The sequence below is a fragment of the Sycon ciliatum genome, chromosome 3, assembly GCF_964019385.1.
Source record: "Sycon ciliatum chromosome 3, ocSycCili1.1, whole genome shotgun sequence".
Taxonomy (NCBI): Eukaryota; Metazoa; Porifera; class Calcarea; order Leucosolenida; family Sycettidae; genus Sycon; species Sycon ciliatum.
The window spans coordinates 39582020-39600014 of NC_088645.1; the positions used below are offsets into that span (position 1 = coordinate 39582020).

The 17995-nt window shown below is 44.9% G+C and overlaps 3 protein-coding genes across 3 annotated transcripts; all 3 read left to right on the top strand.

The window, feature by feature from the left end:
- Window positions 1-1261: 1261 nt before the first annotated feature.
- LOC135812166 (uncharacterized) lies at window positions 1262-5128 on the top strand. The gene is made up of 3 exons (XM_065325489.1): window positions 1262-1894; window positions 3032-3070; window positions 4295-5128. The coding sequence occupies exons 1-3, from the start codon at window positions 1504-1506 to the stop codon at window positions 4819-4821; spliced, it is 957 nt and encodes a 318-aa protein (XP_065181561.1). The 5' UTR covers window positions 1262-1503; the 3' UTR covers window positions 4822-5128.
- A 1259-nt stretch (window positions 5129-6387) lies between these two features.
- LOC135812167 (uncharacterized) lies at window positions 6388-12583 on the top strand. Its single transcript, XM_065325490.1, has 3 exons — window positions 6388-6754; window positions 8017-8097; window positions 11441-12583. The coding sequence occupies exons 1-3, from the start codon at window positions 6451-6453 to the stop codon at window positions 12019-12021; spliced, it is 966 nt and encodes a 321-aa protein (XP_065181562.1). The 5' UTR covers window positions 6388-6450; the 3' UTR covers window positions 12022-12583.
- Window positions 12584-13608: 1025 nt separating this feature from the next.
- LOC135812169 (uncharacterized) lies at window positions 13609-17258 on the top strand. The gene is made up of 3 exons (XM_065325491.1): window positions 13609-13971; window positions 15242-15292; window positions 16303-17258. Exons 1-3 carry the CDS (start codon window positions 13833-13835, stop codon window positions 16818-16820), a joined length of 708 nt encoding a protein of 235 aa, XP_065181563.1. The 5' UTR covers window positions 13609-13832; the 3' UTR covers window positions 16821-17258.
- The last annotated feature ends 737 nt before the right edge of the window (window positions 17259-17995 follow it).

The window sequence follows — 17995 nt, forward strand, 5'->3', positions numbered from 1 at the left end:
ACATCTCAAATGGGTTATAAGAGGTGAAAAGGGCGTTGGTCCGGGCTCAGCGGGCTGTCACCGACAGGGATTAGAAGTATTCCCCTTTTTCAACCACGTCCCTAGAGAACTCAAGTTGAAGAGCATAGATTTGCCGTGGCGCGCAACTATTGAATGAAGGGGACATCTGTGCACTTGCTCTTCTCCGACCTTTTCAGAAAACACTACAAAGCTCATATCGGTATTATAACGCAGTACTCGTACATGTACATGTGCTTCGATTTGTTTGGTCAAACGTGTATCGCTGCACGTGCACATGTACATGACCATGACGATTGTACATTTCGCATGAGTCCTCACGTTGAGATCCATGGAAGCTACTTCTTACGTGCTTGTATGCGAGTAAGGCAAGAACGTTATGCTTTGTTCGCTGTCGCAAATGCACAAAATTGCTTTTGAAGGTATGATGATAGACACCATACCCCAGTTTTGCCGAAGAGCATAATTATGCTGTACCTCATCCCAGTATTACACCTTAAAATGTTCTGGACATTCTGTGTTGCCCGCGGACGTAACTCACCATCAGGTGTAGAGATCTGTATCAGTGAAGGACATTCTCACGACAAGTAGCACGTCTTCTCGCTGATGCAGCAGCGTTCATGATCATAGTAAAGCCCCTATTTCCTCGCTAGTTGACATTAAGAAGCATATACGACACCAATAATATTATGTGAGTTGTGTTTTTTACGACGAGGTATGCGGTGTCAAATCGGTGAATATTTTAACATTAAAATGTTTCTGTCCTAGCTGTTGGAAGTGGTCCTGAATGCAATGTAAAACACGGAGAGCCATAGATAGGTCAATGATGGTCATGAAAAAAAAACCCAGTTCAGTAGCTATCCATGGTGATAGGATATGGAGATGTGGATCTTGATCAACAAAGCTTCTCCGCTTCTGCAATCTGCATACCTGTTTGCCATTGAAAGGTCACTCACGAGTCACGAGATAGCAACGCGTTAACGGACTCTGGAGAGCATCTCACCAGTATACAAGAGCTAAGGGGGCATTGGTCCGGGCTGTCACCGCCAGCGATCAGAAAATATTCCCTTTGTTTTCAACGGAGAACGTTCCGTCCCTAAAGTACTCAGTTGAAGGGAGCTACGATAAATGAGGGAGTTTGTGCACGTGCACTTCTCCAACCTCTTCAGACAGCACTACAAAGCGCACACCGGCATGGAACGCGGTACTCATACATGTATTGCAATTATTTGTTTGGCCAAAGGTGTATCGCCGCAAATGTACATGTACACGACCTTGTGCGTTTCGCAAGAGTTCTCACGTTGAGATTTGGAACCTGTAAAAACACCAATTTGCGTCCCTGCACCCGTGCACTTGCTTCGGAGCTCGTCGGGTACATGACAGAGAAACAGAGCAGCACAGTCAATTTTCGCGCCCTGATCTTGTGCTTTCTAATCCGAGTAATCGGTGGATCTTGTGTTAGTATTCTCTGTTGTAGAGAATACAATGGGCTCCAGACTCTCCTTGATCCAAGCGAACAGACGTGATCGCATCCTGAAGGATGCCACCCGAAAAGAAGACAATCGAAATCCAGCCCCCATGGAACGTCTTCTTTCCATTCAAATGGAGTCGTTGGGCCTGATTGAGTTGGAAGAAATTCGGAGGGCGATGAAAGGCTGGCAAAGTGAGACAACAATACTAGCTGTTATCTCCTTTCGAGAAGACGGGTGGGTGGAGGAAGGCTTCGAAATAAACCACACGATCCTGGATTATGTTACCCTGAAGAACCGCGTTCATAGGTTGAAGTCGCTAGTCGCAGGGGGTCAGGCCGCAATGTATGTGTTCCGCCAGCCCGGAGATCATTCCGATGCGTCTCATGCTACTATCGCTAGTACTGGTGAGTACGATTTGTGTCATGTTATGTGTGTGTGTGTGTATACATGTATGTGCATGTGCATGTGTGTTGTATTTGTGCGTGTGATTGCGTGTTTGATTGCGTTGTGGTGTGTACGTGTATGTGCGTTTACATGTACATGTATGTTCGTGTGCATGTACATGTACATGCATGTGTGTTGATGTGTATGTGTGTTTACGTGCAGGCGCGATTGTACATCCATGGCTGTAACGTGAGGGTTGCCGAGAATTTCACAGCAAATTTATTTACTAGTAGATAGTACTTTGACCCCGAAAACCATTTACAGGAGAAGAGCTGTTTTCTCTGTTGTTAGTTGGCTTCTAGCCACCAGACTCCAGACATGATAATATATGTACATTTGTTTGGATATGTTTTCATGGGTTGCCGCCCCTTTAATCGTATCATTGCTTTTCGGTAGCGAATTGCATTGTAATATCGCTGGCACATAAGGGTACTTTTTCCGGTAAGTTGCATGGATGATTGGTGCATGTACATGTATATGCATGTGCATGTGCATGAAAAAGAGGACCAGAACCAGAGGAATTTCTGGCCATAAGCTTTGTATGGTCCATCTATATTCAATGATTTCAAGCGGCATCTGCCAAATACTTTGAGTGTTCAATGTTTCGCCAAGGTCTACTCCCGGTCAGTCCAAGGAAGACAAGTAGACTTTCTTGTAAAGCAGAGCTGCAATAATGAAAGAGAAAGGATAAAATCACCTGGCAACAGTTTTCTTTCGGTGTGGGTTTGTATGTGTGCAATCATCACAGTATGTTTGTGCTCTTCACTGTTTTTCAGGGTATTTGTTTGTTTGTTGGCGTGTGTGATTATGTCCTTGGGTGCTGTCACTGTGTGCTTCATCTGGTGTGCGTGTTGGTGTGTGTGTTGAATGTGTGTGTTTGTGTGTATGGGTGTGTGTGTGCGTGTGCGTGGGTTTTTGTACTCTAAGATCAGCGCATCCAGTGATGTGCCGTTGAACGTTGATGCCCAATATTTACAGCATCCAGCCCTGAACAAAACATTTCTACAATTCATGGTCAAAGTGAAGAAATCATGGATGTCGTCTTTTCTCTGTTTTTTTTTCTCTCTGATCTCTTCCTTGCTGTCGACGACATGCAGCTTCTTCCGATGTGGATCTTGTAGCCGATTACCCCAGACGTAAGCATAGTACTCAGTACATAAAAGGAGACAGTTTTCTTTTAGCTAGCGGAGAGGGCTCAACACCATGATGTGGAGCGATGTTGCACACAAACTGCACAAAGGTGGTTTACAGAGTTTGTTGATGATTGCGTTGTGCAAGACACTCACGCTTGCGACGAACTCTGTTAACCTCCTCTGTGCCTTTGGCGTTCAATGGGTTCATATACTTTATTAAGGCGATAAATAGTATAAGCGAAGCGGACATTACGAAATGATCAATGAGAATACATGTATGTTAAAATTGATGTTCCTAATCGATTGTATCGCCTTAATTAATGTTATTGTCTCCTCGTCGCCAGTTCATGTACTGTACATAAATATATACATGTATAAACCATCGACTCCCAATGCCCAAAACTAAGCTGGTTAGCAGTTGAACCTGATGAAAGAGCACTGGGTTCGGTTATTAGCTAAACTTATTTTCACTGCCAACTACTGTGTTGAGTACTGGATCATCGATCTGCTTCCGTGGACGATTTACACTTAGTGGCTGATATGCATAGCACCAATGGCTCATTCTCTATCCAGGCTCTACTGTCAAATAATTATGACTTCAGACAGTATCCTGGCGCAAGCGAGTACGATGCTTAGATAATATAGAAACTACATGTATTACGACATAAGTAGCTCATTATGCAAACGTCGGTTGCGTGTCTGTTGCTTTTCACTGTATTTACTTGACGTTCTCTTTCTGAAGTACGGAGTTGTTGTTGCTGGTGATTTTGCTACTCTTTGATTTTCCCTCGACTTGTTTTATTTATCGCCCTGGTTGGCAATCACCCACTTTCTTAACTTATATTGGCCGGTGTTTCCACCGAGTCTTGAGATGTTAGAAAAAGGTTTCCTACGCATACTCGAGCTCACGCTCTTCCGCGGATTTGACTTGATACTTGACTGACTCACGGTTGCCATCCAGAGCACACGAGAAGTCCATCGAACCTTCGACTCGGCAAACCTGCAAGAAAGCACCACTCCCTGCTCCATACACAGTGTTTCGGGAATTCACCCCTCATCAGTGGGGGAGCAAACCATTTTCTTACAAATCATCCCCGAAGTCGCAACCACTATTTTCGTCTTGAGATGTAATAAAAAAATTAAAACCCGGAGTACAGTCAAAGTGCTAATGCTTGAGGTTAATTTTGAGGAGTTTCACCACTGTTTTGTACTTGTGTTGATTTGCAGCTGGACCGAACGGGGAGAGCACCATGGACGAGATCCACCAACGTGGCCTTTATGCCATCTTTTACTACCCCGGTCATGAGCCTCTAGCTGAAGGAAGTGGATCTGACCAGACGCTTCCAACTGAGCCTCTAACGCGTGTGGTGATCCAGCAGGTCAGCTTTGATGGCCGGCAGTTCGAATTGGAGAACAGATTTCTGGGCCTGAGATCGGTCGAGGGTTCCCATGAGACTGCTTCTGGGGTGCAGAATGGTGTGATGTGGGAGCCGGCGATGATTACTGTTCCAGTAGCCTACAATCAGGTGGCATGCAAAGTCGCCCTTGACGACCCGACGCTCTACTGGAACACCCAAGCTGGCCAACTTGACGGCAGCTGGTTCAAGCTCCGCACAGCGCTCGACGCCCACATCATGCTCTGCCGTCCTAACCAACCTCAGTCGTTACTCACCCTGTGCATGGAGAAAGATGCAGACAAATACTCGACGGACCTTCAACTGTATCAAGAATTTCCCGCAGAGAATCATACCTAAGGTTTTCAGTATTTTTTCAGCACTTGAGAGCCTTTCCTGTGTGTGCTGCAAATATACCCTCAGCACTTTATCATCATTCTCCTTGCCTATCAGAGCTTATCATAACAGAATGGGCCTCTGCGTAAAGCGTTGTAACGGTGTATTAGTGCCCGCCATCGAGTTGCTCGCAAGCTATCCATGTGGTATAGTTCTGTGCTTTAAGGCTTCGTTCTGCCCAGGCGTGGGCCCATAAATGTTGTGAATCTCATTGGTCTTCGAATTTGATTTTTGACATTGAGCTGTTCATGTATTCTTCAGCGGAATTAGACGACCTGTTTGCAAAGTACAATGCGAACGTGACCTCCCTGGATTTAAAAAAAGACGTCAAAAATCGTATTTGTTTGCGAGGGAACTCACGCCGGCCGCTAGCACCCAGAACATCCAGCGGATGTTTTTTCAACAATAGAGAAGACAGAATGTTACGAGTTATGACTAAATGTCCACCAATGTAACCAGATCTTATACAGTCAGCGAGTACGACAAAATACCACAATTTGTTTGTCGCACTCGCCGACTGTATAAGATCTGGTTACATTGGTGGACAGTTAGTCATAACTGGTAACAATTTATCCTATTCTCTTTTTTCACCATCATTTAATTGGCTCACCATCCTAGTTCAACATTGTGCCTAAATAGTGAGTATTTCAGCAGACAGAAAATGATTCACTCTCGTGGATGCGGAAATATTCAACTCCATTGAGACTCTGGAAAGCCGAAAAAATATTTATTTACATACTGAAAACGGTATCAGGATTTTTACATGGTAAGACAGCCTTGTCTTGGGATCTGGCCAGATCGACCTGAGCAGTGACAGCTTCAAGTTCATATTTTGAAGTCTATCTCACCCTGGAGTCCTGGACGAGTGTTTTTCGTCGTTTCTTTGCTGATGTAGATTGAACCATACATTCATATTATTGATCATGAGTACGGTTGAATTGATTGGATCAACTGCTGGAAAGTTGCTCTTTCCCCAGGAACTGGTGCTGGTTCTGCTCGAAAAAATCAGCTTAGTTCTGAATCGCGAACACGTGATGCTGGACAGCTCAACGGGCGACAGAAATCGCCCAAGCTGTGTCCTTTGCGACCTCAGAGCCAACTTGGGTCAAAGTACTCCCTCTTTTTGATACTGTTGCACGTGGTGTGCAGTTCAGTATGCCTCATCGCCTTGACAGAACTTTGACATGATGTTAGCTGTGAAGGGGATTCCAGAGGATCCTGTCACTTGATTCATAGGGCGCTGCAGCAGAGCCATGTGAGAAAATCCCTTTGGCCCCGTGTTTATCTTCACGCCAGGGCAGGGATGTTGAGAGTGGCGCACTTGTTCGGGAAGCACACGTGGCTCATAATGTCAGAGGCTAAAGGAGTAACTGAGTCTTGTAGCCCTAAACCCAGGATAGGCGAAGTATGGTACGAAATGGTAGAGAACCGCGACCATGAACTACAGTGTATTTCAAACATCACGGACAAATCACGTGAATAGATGCAGCATCTGTCGTTTTAGACCCGATAAAAGCTCAACCTGCTCAAGCTCAGCGGTCACTGGCTGAGCAACCTTTCTGCAGTGGAGTTCTCTAAGCGACAACAGCAATCATGACCGACGAGGTTACAAAGTTGAAGACGGTGGATATCAGATCCCTGGCAACATTGCAAGGCTTTGACGAGGACGAACTGGTGCGGCAATTTTCTGAACGCACAGAGGTTTACACCCTCCGGAAGTCTAAGCCGGGCGACGAAGCCGTTAGGGGCAAGGGCCTGCAAGATCCACCGCCGATCTGTGGCGATGTTCACTACCGTATCGACACCGTGTCGCGCGCAGCAAGCAAAAAAGATGGCGATAAATGCATCATCCGATGCCTGGCTCCCGTTGCGCTGCCAATAGGTAGTGAACATCCCGGTAAGGATATAACCAACTCCAGATTTAGAGTCCTGATGGCGACAGCCATTTTTGTCTGAGGACATTTCCCTCAACCAGTGAACATCCAGATTTACCTTCAAGAATGTAGATACGTCGTAAACATTCCCCGGTTTAGTATGCTGTATATTGCACCACGCATCATTCGGATCGGTTGGCCGAAGCTCGAGGTTGCGAACCGCACCATGAGTAGCCCGCCTGAAATACAGAATGGCAACCGTCCGCACAGAAGTTACATTGTAACATACCATTGTAAAAAAAGAACTATTCATTATCAACGTGCGAACAGCTTGACTCTTTCACCCTGACAGTAGACTACGCCCGGAAAGTTTGTGAAAGAAGTACAGGGAGCACTGCAGCAGAGAGACCGTGCGCGAATTGAGCAAGGGAAACATGAATGAATGTTGATTGCATGGAGCTGGACAATATTGTAAAAACGTTCATGGCGTACGATTAAATTTAATGGGACTAAGCAATACGCATTCTCCATAGTTCTTTGAAAAAAGGCAGTGGCCAGCATTTGGAGAATTTAGAAACAGCGGACTATAGTATCATATCCAGAAGGAAGGACGGATATTGTAATTTCGGACTCGGATGGAGAGGCAAGGATAATTTTTTGGAGACAATAAGAAAAAGGACCAAGAAAGTACAAGTTACGCTATAATGTCCACTAACACCACCAGTTAGTTGTAGAACATCAGTACTGTCGCTCAGCGTTGTGCAATGTTATCGCACGAGCTGACTGTTTACTAACTGGTGGCGTTAGTGGACTTTATAATTAATTAATTATTATTAATTTTTTAGAGCAACTTGTAGTTTCATGGTGTCAGTGGACTTTATAATTATTATTCTAGAGCAACTTGTAGTTTCGTGGTCCTAAAATATTGCAATGTCTTGAACAAAAAATTGGAAGCGTCTGCAATTCTTGAATGTAGCACATGCACCTGCCCAATCCACACCAGTCCAAATGAACACTAGGACATTTTAATTGAAAATGTTTCGCAGCAGTTCCAGCTAGTACTTGATAGTCAACATTCTGTGCAGCATAATCAACGGCGCATACCTGTACCGCCTACATGTATGAAGCCACATCTATGCGCTATAAATCTCTCTGGCTCCGAAAAAGTTATCGTGACAAGCCAAAAGTGATAAAAAGAGTTGAAGAAGAAATTGCGATAGCGAAAATCACATTGTGTAGTTGAAGAACTGTACTGCATGCCATTGTCTTTACTTGTGTTGTCCAGGAAGAAGGGCTGAATCGGAGACGATTCTTATGGCCGAGCCCATTCCTCCCGTCAGGAAGGAGGATTCTGCGAAGGAACCTTGTAAGTTCCTTTAGTAGGAAAACTTTGGAATATACAAAAGGTAACAGATGCAGATCGAGTAGAGAGGATAGGCATGAAACTTGAACACGCAGCATTAAAAATCTTGTGAGTTAAACTTCCATGCCGAAGCAAGTAATGTTTTTTTTACTGGAATGATCATTATGATTTTGCTCGTCTTCGTCCTAATATGTTGCGAAACTCACTCACGAGAAGTAAATAATGATTATGTCAGGTTTAAACAACAGTTACTAGGGTCAGTTAGACATAGGGGAAGCAGCTGCGTTCGGTTCTGTACAGATTTTGTATTCACCACCATACCATATCTGCCCTCTCCAGCCAATCTCGACACGACGTTGCCACACCTCACCACCAGAAACGGGACACACTAGTGAGGTTTGGCATTATGAAGTTCGGTTCGCCCTTCTTTAGTCATTTAAAAAATGACTTTTGTCCATGGCCAAGTCAAATTTTATTCGTATCGCCTTGTATTTTTAGCCGCACAGATGATGATAAGGACAAGGCTTTCCCCAAATCGGCTGGCCGAAATATTCGCCGAAAACGAGACTTATGATCGAAAAATCGATCAGCCTTTCGCCGATTTTGGAGGGTTCCTTTGAGAATCGCCTAAAATCTACCAAAATTAATGTTGTTGCAACGTGCGTTTACGAACGAATGATGTTGCTGCAAGCATGACCGCTCGAGCTCTCTACTTCAGTACTTCTTGTAGCACTGTAGTGTGTTGAGGTCGTCTGACTCGTGTCCTTTGACCTCCCCTTAAACAAACATCAGCCATTAGGAAGATCGTTATTAATTTTAGTAAAATCCCCCAATCGGGGGGGGGGGGGGGAATTCGCCGAGAACGAGGCGTATCGAAAAATCGCTAAGTTTTTCGCCGATTTTGGAGGGTTTCTTTGAGAATCGCAGAAAATTTGCCAAATCTTCCAATATCTCACCGATCTTGAAGCCAATATGCCAACAATATGTTTAGGTGATCTTCCGATATATTCCAATTTTGCAGCCGATTTTCGAACAATCAGCCAATTTTTCAGCCGAATATGATGTATTTTTGAGCTTAGCGAAAAGCCGAAAAAAACGATCCGATTTGGGGAAAGTAGGGGTGAAAGTTGGCACTGAGATGCCGAGTTCGAGTACTCTGATTTTCTCCGATCGAATATTCGAGTATTCGAGTATTCTTCATCACCTAAAAATTGCACACCAAGGGCCTTAAAATCACATGATACAACCCTGATCGAAGCGAGTAGCAGTCATTTTTCTCGGGTATATTGGTTGGTGGGTCGTTTGGGCTCTCTCTACTCGTGAACAAATGTTCACCACACAGTCTGCACATCAATATCTACCGACTGCTGCTCTGCAACTGCAGATATCTGTGGTAAATGCATGTATCATGTATGAACGAGTACTCTGATTTATTCCGAGTACGATTATTTTTGAAAAAACCGAGCGAGTACTCGAGTATTCGGTATAATTGTTTCAGCCCTAGGGGAAAGCCTAATGAGGACACTCCAAATGAAAGGGAGTAGACAGGCAATGGAGAGGGGCAATCAGAGGTAGCTGCGGGGAGTAGCCAGGATAGTGATCAAGGGGGGGGGGTGCCACAACTTTCCCACACAAAAGTACATGCCTTTACATGTTTGTTGGGCCTTCCATGCATAGTACTTGATCCGTGATATGGAGTAGTGGGGGGGGGGGGGGGGGAGGGCAAAATTAGCCCCACATTTGATGATGAAGATCATTCAGTGAATGACAGACCTCCAACCCAAGGAGTAATGATATGGTATTTTACTACTCTCTGCTTGCAACATCGTGAAGTGAGGCATAATTGATCTACACTATTTCCCACAAAAAAAGCAAACTGCACATCAACGCTACCTTCACTCTGCTTTTGCTGTATCCACACTTGCAATACATGAAAGAAACGTCTTTGCCTTTCCGCAACCTGCAACGCGACCAATCAGCAGCCAGAACGGCATTATACTGAAAATTGCTCCACCAAACGGCTATGTCTGACGTATGTTTTCCATAGACTGTATTCCTACTTTACCCATGGCTTGTTTTGTTATGATTCTTTGCTTCTAACAAAACATGTGGTGAGCCCGCTGAGGTCTGAAATGAGAGGGAACAGCGGCAGGTACAAAGCGAAGTTGCCATAGACTAGTAGTTTCATTTAAATAATGGCCAATCACGGGACAAAATAGTCAACTGAACTTGGATTGGTTTCAGATGCATTGTAGGTCTGAACCAGGGAGTAGTACAATACATAGAATACCTCCTACTTCCAGGTCTGAGCAGGGATAGCTACAGTGTGCGATGTGCACAGTGTGTGATGAGCGGTCTGCGTATTATGGTCTCTCTCGAACCAGCTGAGAACCAAGATGGAAATTTTTGAGGGGGTGCTTTGGCAATGCCTACGCCCCTGCAAATACAGTAATAAGCTGACGATATTGATGTTGCTTAAGACGCCTACGAAGCCATACCGAGACGAGAAATATCTTAGAATAAAACACGTGCTTGCGCGTTTCTACAAGAAAATTCTTCCAAAAATTACTTCCGCGAAGTGAGCTTTTTCCAACAAACATTCCGAATGTTCGAGTGCATTTTCGACCTCGCTCCCGCGTGCCGAATCTATTGCGGAATGTCAGAATGCTAAAACCTCACTATTATCACCAGTTTAGTTTTTTCAGTCTTTTGCACTTGGATGTTCTGCTTACCACTAACCTTTGCGCATCAGCCACCCGCATCATACTCATCTCTTTCAGGTATAAAAGGGCGATTTTGTATACCTTAGCCATTCTACAATGCCTACATGTGCCGTAACTGACTGGAGAGCTCACTGCTCTAAACAACTGTATCAAGGAATTCTCTACCAACGGATGTATCGCGTTGTTGTGCTGTAGCACCGTCGTGCTGGAGAGCGCAGTTATGTTCTGGTGGTTCTTGACATTAAAACAACAGCTGCCTTACGATATGATTTCATGAATTGTTTTAGATCACAATATCCATCTAGCTGGGCTTAATCATTACAGCTACATATAGGATCTTTAGATGAGCAGAACTACCGGCCATGGATGATAACTTTCATCACAGACATTTACATGTAAATAGTTTGTCGACCTAGTGCAAGATTACTCAAACAACGGAGAATTATCGGCGGATGGGAGCATGCCAAAGTTTCTTTTTTTCCTTCCGGATTCACACCGCCACTCCACATTGCGCTCTTGAGAGAAAAGTGGTGGTGTGTTTCAAATTTTCAAAAGGCTGAGTTCGTAGCGGCTTCTACGCTGCCTGACACCGTGTTCGAATATCTGTTTTTATGTCCTTGCAGTTTACGATGCAACCATTGGCGCCTCTGGTCTCTTCTTTGTGCATGTCCTGGCTGACAAAGCAAGCGCTGGACGTAGCAAGGTTGAGTTGGCCGACAACATGACGGATGGTGGCCAGCAGTCCGCGCACATGGTGGTTGAGCCGCCCATATCGGACGGACGGTCAGAAGGAACATGGTATCGGGCTGTGATCCAGGCTGCCAAGCAAGTGGGTGACCAGCTCTGGTACCCGGATAACGCCTTTCTCGGCCTGAAGGCCAAGTCGATTCCACCAGCAAACGGTGTAGCAACCGACAGCGCCGGTCTTCAGCTAGACGTTGTCATGGTCTCCTTGGTAGCCACTCCTGAAACACCAGTCACGCATAAGCTGGCCATGCTGGACGGCAGGACGTGGTGGTATATGCTTTTTGACGACCTGGACGAGGGAAAGTTCACGCTTCATGCCTCGTTCGACAAAGACGTCTATCTATGTCGCCAGGGTAGCGGTACGAATCAACGCCTGATCCTGTGCCCCAAATATGATATGAGCGAAATATTCTTCAAACTGGTCAACGAATTCAACGAAAAATGCCCCGAAAATTAGAACAGGCAGTGATGGTCTTGATTGTCTCCATGGAGACCTCAGCGAATCAGATTATCCTCTGTTACATTCTAGTAGAGAGAGAACTTGTAGAATCACATGTCACTGTTAAAACATGAACTGGCATTATTTCAATGGTAAGAAGGCCATAGGCCTGGTGGGTATATCCAAGTATAATGATAATCAGAAGCCGCTGGTTTTTACCTAAGTAACTGTAAAAAAGTCTACTTATACCGCTATTTCATTTGCGTTTTCACTTTTTTATTAATTCTTTTTCCTGGAAATACATGTATACTACTGGCGAACATTGCATGCGTATATTAATGCAAAATTAAATTTTAATCTGAGTCTCCCCCCCCCCCTCAATCATATTCAGACACACACATTCATTTTTTTGTCTTCACTCTCTTTCCCTGGATCCTTCCCACTTCTATGATGCAAGAGTAGCAACAATTTTAACGACAATGTTCAACAGGTTCCACAGCATGAAATTGTGATCACTACTGACCGAGTGTCAACAAAAATTGTGTGTATCAGTTTTAATTCGAAGACCTCCATAATGATACTATTATTATGATGTGTGGCGGCTCGCCTGGTATCGCCCACGTGGGCGCAGTAGCAGGAGTGCAGTGTAGACGCTGGTGTAGCTGGACTGACTCAGGGCACTGCCGCGAACAAACTGACCGTGCCATTTTTGTCGCCGAAGCCCATGTAGCATTTACTACTACTCCACATGTATGTAGTATTACCTGATTTGAAGATCGCAGCCAGTGATCCATCAGACAGCTAACTACAAGTACGTGACTCTACATGTGCTGTGCATGTAGTTATTCGACAGAAATGAGGCCTGAGACTCTCCATCCAGTGCAGAAAATCGAAGTGGGGCAAAAAAATGCACTTCAATCTTCCAAAAACACTTCAAACTCACTGATAGTATTACACTTCGAATTAAGTGCAGCTAGGAAAATGTTAATGACAAGCCAGTACATAAAGTAGCAAATAGGGACTTTTGTACGCAAAGTGACCAAATGGAAAGGATATCACAGAGCAGAGCATGAATTTGGCTTCCTTAGAGCCCGATGTTGCTTTGTTGTTTCTTGTTGGGGATGGGAGGGGGAGGGGTGGGGAGGTTGCACAATAATGGTAGTGAAATGAACGATCCTCGTGCTAAGCCTTCCAACCGTCATTCACACGGAGAAAAAAGGACTTGAACTCACGGAAAACCGGATTTTCTGTTGTTGAGACGATACCTTGTATTGAGAACTCACTAAATCGGCCTAGCATTCTGTCATTGAGGCTTGCTTCTGCCCTGATATCAACATTCCAAGGATTTAGTTCCATAGGGTTGCTTTTCGCGACTGTCTCTCATCTTGTCATCCTCAGTTCAATCTGTCACCAAGGAGTTATCTTAGGACTGTGCAGTTGGCGGCGCCTGTCAAGAAGCATCCATTCATGGAGCCCTGGGCGCCCTGTTTGACTTGTGTGTGACGCATGCAACTGGTTCGGGGACTAGTAGGGGCGGTTTTGCGATGGCATCCCGAGAGCATGGAGTGTCGACTCTACGGAATACTTCTTCCAGAGTTACCGTTCTTCGTTGCAGCACAGATTATGGAGTCGAACTCAAAATCCATTGTCATTAAGAAAAGCGTGTGTCCTATTCGTTAGCGCAAAGTAAGTCCTGACCAATACCCATTTCAATTAGTGGCGAAGCTTTCCCTGACAATCGGGTTTCAGTTCAATCCCTTGAAATACATCCACTGGTTTGGCTTTGGCTCGATACTGATTTATTCCATGTAATAGCCAACCAGTTCGCCATGGCTTATCAAACCCACAAGCCGCCTATATCGCACGATAGCTGCAGTTGCAGAACCTGCATCGGTGACTTTACAACGGAGTACTACTTCCTGAAGCCGGTGTCTATTGCTTCGCCGTCGACTGCTGACTATATTGTCCGTGAGTACACTTTAAAATACACAAAACTCTACTTCTACTTGGGCTCTGAAGCCGACCATTGCTACCCTCGGTTTTTCAAAAGAAACACCCGAATGGTACCGTTCATAGTTTTAAAGATATGCTTGAGTGCACTACCAGATCATATCCACACAAGGTGAAGCAGATCACATTATTATGCTAGAACAGAATTGAGGCGGTTGAACAATGTAAATCTCCTACGCAGCATGAAAAAGGTATAGTGTTTTTCACCACCTATGCTCTAGACGAGGATATAAAATATAGGCGACAAAGAAACATCAGACGCCTTTCCAATGTCGTAAGCATTCAGGCCAGCTAAACCCTATTCAAGTTCTGCTTGGAAGCGGAAGGAATATTGCAGCCGTGCTGCGACCCACAGTTACATGCTACTGGAAACTCTTGGCATGGAGCTAGGGACCGGCGGATTCTGCTCCAAAAGGTGGCAGATTCTGCTCGAAAAGCAGAAAAATGGCAGAACCATACAAACCTTATGGCGGGCAATTCCTCGAATTCTGCTCCATTCCTTTATCAATATACCAAACATGCATGAAACTTACCAGAAAAAGTACAGAATTCTGCCAACTTTTCTGCCGGAAGAATCCGCTGGACCCTACATGGAGCGAGGGAAGCACGGATGCAGCGAATAGAATTTACGGTCCTTGACGACTTTGTGGTGGGTCTGATCAACTCACCTCCTACCGCTTTAGGTGCTGCATCTGTGCCTTGAACTATAGAGGGTGGTGGTGCATGGGGAAAACTCGGAGTCCAGTCGAGTCTCACGGACCGTCAATTATTTATTTCCATGATGATGCCCAATGGGCATCATGTTGGGAGAAACCTTTGTCGGGCAGCTGAGGGCCTGTTCGCGGATGCCCGTGTTCACAAGTAGAGCGAGTACACAAAAACAGAAAAATGCGTTGTCATGATCAGGGCTACACAAAACGCGTTATTGTCAGAGGCTTCTTTCATAAGTACATGTAGGTGTAATGTACTTGATGCGAGGACTAGCATATCCGTTGTTCACAGCATTCAACTGTGTCGTTTTGAACCGTCAAATCGGATATTCCAGCACATTGATCGTATTTATGCACTCCACGCACTGGAATTGTGATACATTAAAATTTTTAGAATGTTCGCAGCTCAAAGAGCAAAGACAAACCATTTGCCTAAGGGAGCATGGTGATGGTGGTGCTGGAGAATTCCGCCCATAGTGCATTAAGAATGGAGAGCTGCTTGTGTTCTAATTCTTCAGGGATCTCCGGCAGCGGTTCCGGCGAAGAGCTCTACTCTCAAACAGACCCAGGTAATGTCTTTGTGATGCATTCTCTTGTCGCAGTAGCACGCGCAGAAGCGCTTCGAGAATGACAACGAAATGGATAAATAACGGCTTTTCAGGCTACGTATATACCGCTACATGTAGCTATTTCTGGAGGTCTTCCTTGATGTTGTTTGCCTGCTGCAACCCCAAATCATGAAACGTAACACAACCAATAAAACCTAATATGGCCGGATTGCTTTTACTTGTGACAAGGATGTTAAAGAATGGTGTTTAGAAGCATAAAGGTTTTCTGGAAAGTGGTAATGGCTCTCTGAATTGCGGGGGTCCGTCAGGTGTCATGTGTGAATTCCAGTATCATAATAATATGTACAAGCGCAGAGCTCGGTTCTAGGTTATGTCATTACCTCTTTCTTTGCTCACGTACTGCTCATCACTTCCTTTACAGATTTGGTTTAATGGAAAGTTCGGAAACCCCTCGAAAGGCGAGTGTCTCTGGGGAATCCTTTTAAAAAGCAATAACAAATTACAATTACTAAAAAGCTGTGGAAATCCACAGTATCGGTTTCCTTGCGCTCGAACCAAAATTTTTTTCTGACTCTGAGGTGCACAGAAGACATTATAAGTGTCGACGATTGAGCAAAATCAATTCCCCAATGTAGCTAATGGGAGCAGGGTGAAAGTTTGCCATCCAGCCCAGTCCAGCTGTTAATACACAGCACTGGACTGGGGCACAAGATTCTCAAGCCCCCCATTCACTTGCCATCTTTGGTGCAGCCAACTACCTCGTGAGGAATCATTGTGAAACGGCTTTCAAGTTTTTGCACTCGTTTTCGTTCTGTTTCCTTCCCGATTACACGGCGAACACGTATCCTTTTCGTGTCCTTCTCGAAATGGGTTACAACGAAATGACTGAGACTGCAACTATATGGGCGATGCATTAAAGGTGTGAACAAGGTGTAGTAGCCGCGCCTCCTTTGCAATCCTTTTTATTAATTGTTTCCTGGTTCGCGACTTGTATGCCTATTTTTATGCAGTTGATCCCCTTTTGAACGGCATATACGGGGTGCACACGTGTAGCCACAACACGACTTGCAATTATGCACCCACCGAGCCAGAGCGTATCACCTTTCAGAAGGTAACACCCGAAATCCAAAGTACGGAGCTAGCCAAGGTGAACAAACTTGCAACCGCTGTTCCTTATCCAGTCTTTAGCGGGTCGACGTTCGAGAAAACCGGCCCAGTGACAACCGCGACATGGGAGTGGAGCGTGGAAGTGAAGAGTATTCCATCAGTCATTTCACCTGTGGAAGCGCTTTTCAATCCCGGTTCCTATTTCACCAGGAAGTACACATCGGGACAGGTCTTCCGCCTGCATTCGTCCGTTGATGACACAATCGTCCTAGCTGTAAGTACAGACGCGACGCCAAACGGGTACAAACTGAGCATGCTACCCCTAGCAACGGCGGAAACGGCGAGTAATGTATGTGAGTACGAATTAGCCCCAGTACCAAACGAGAATCTTCGTAGGCCGATACTAATGAGCAGCATCTAGACCTTGATTTTCACAATAGGACGTTCATGATGCATAACTCATTGTCTGACTTGTTCTCTCTACAACAGAGTGCTTGCACTCCACGCCCCAAGTTGCATAAACTCATACTAATAATTATTATGTTCGCTCGTAATATTTGTACCTACATCATTTACATGTCTTATGATAATCCAGAATTTAACGTGAGCCTACGATCATCAGGCAATGTGCTGCAGGAAGCCTCTGTAAGCACCTGTTAACACTTTGCTTTCTCTGTGCGATGCGAATAAGTCTGTAAAATCCTGGCTGGAAGCACTCTTCGGGCAGTGCAACACCTTTTGCTCGTACATGTAATTGTGGACAGTTACATGCACATTAAATTCGCTCCTTTTCACTAATCATATATTATCTTTTCATTTATTCCGACATGTGGTGGATAAAATTATACTCCACAGATGACATGAGTCACGTACCTCGGTGGTGAGTTCTATTCATCAAAGTCAACCATATATTGGCAAGATACCGTACATGACATTTTAAAAAGGAGAAGAAACACATGAGAACGAGTTATGCAGCAACTCTCCACGATTGTAACAAGATGATAAACAGTCAGAGAGTGCGATAATAGGGCACACAACTGGCAGGCTACTGAGCCATTCGGCGACTCTAGACCTAGCTCTTACACATCCCCTGTGCGAAAACCAACAGCCTTCCAACTTGGAAGGTTCATGGCTACATAGGACCGAAGAGAGGAAGGCAAGCACAGCGAAAATGTGCACAAACTAAGTCCCAGGGCAACAAAGAATGCCGACTGTTACAGGACGATGACGAGACCAGTTAATAACATGACAATGTGTTCTAACTACAATTTGAAACAGTGAGACTTAGTTTGTGCACATTTTCGCTGCGCTCACCTTCCCCGATTCGGTCCCATGTAATCATGAACCTACCAAGTGGGAAGGCTGTTGGGTTGCGCATTGGAGATGTGTTTGAGCTAGGTCTCGGGTCGCTGAATGTCTCAGTATTATTATTATTATTATTATTAAAAGCATGTTCGCATAGGTGGCGGGGGTGCCACTTTCGCTTATGCCATTCAGGATGTCTGAAGAGTAATACGATACAATGAAATGACAGAAGTGACGTCAACAAAAGCCGTTAGCAACAACACCAATATGACTAATGGAAAACTTCATCCA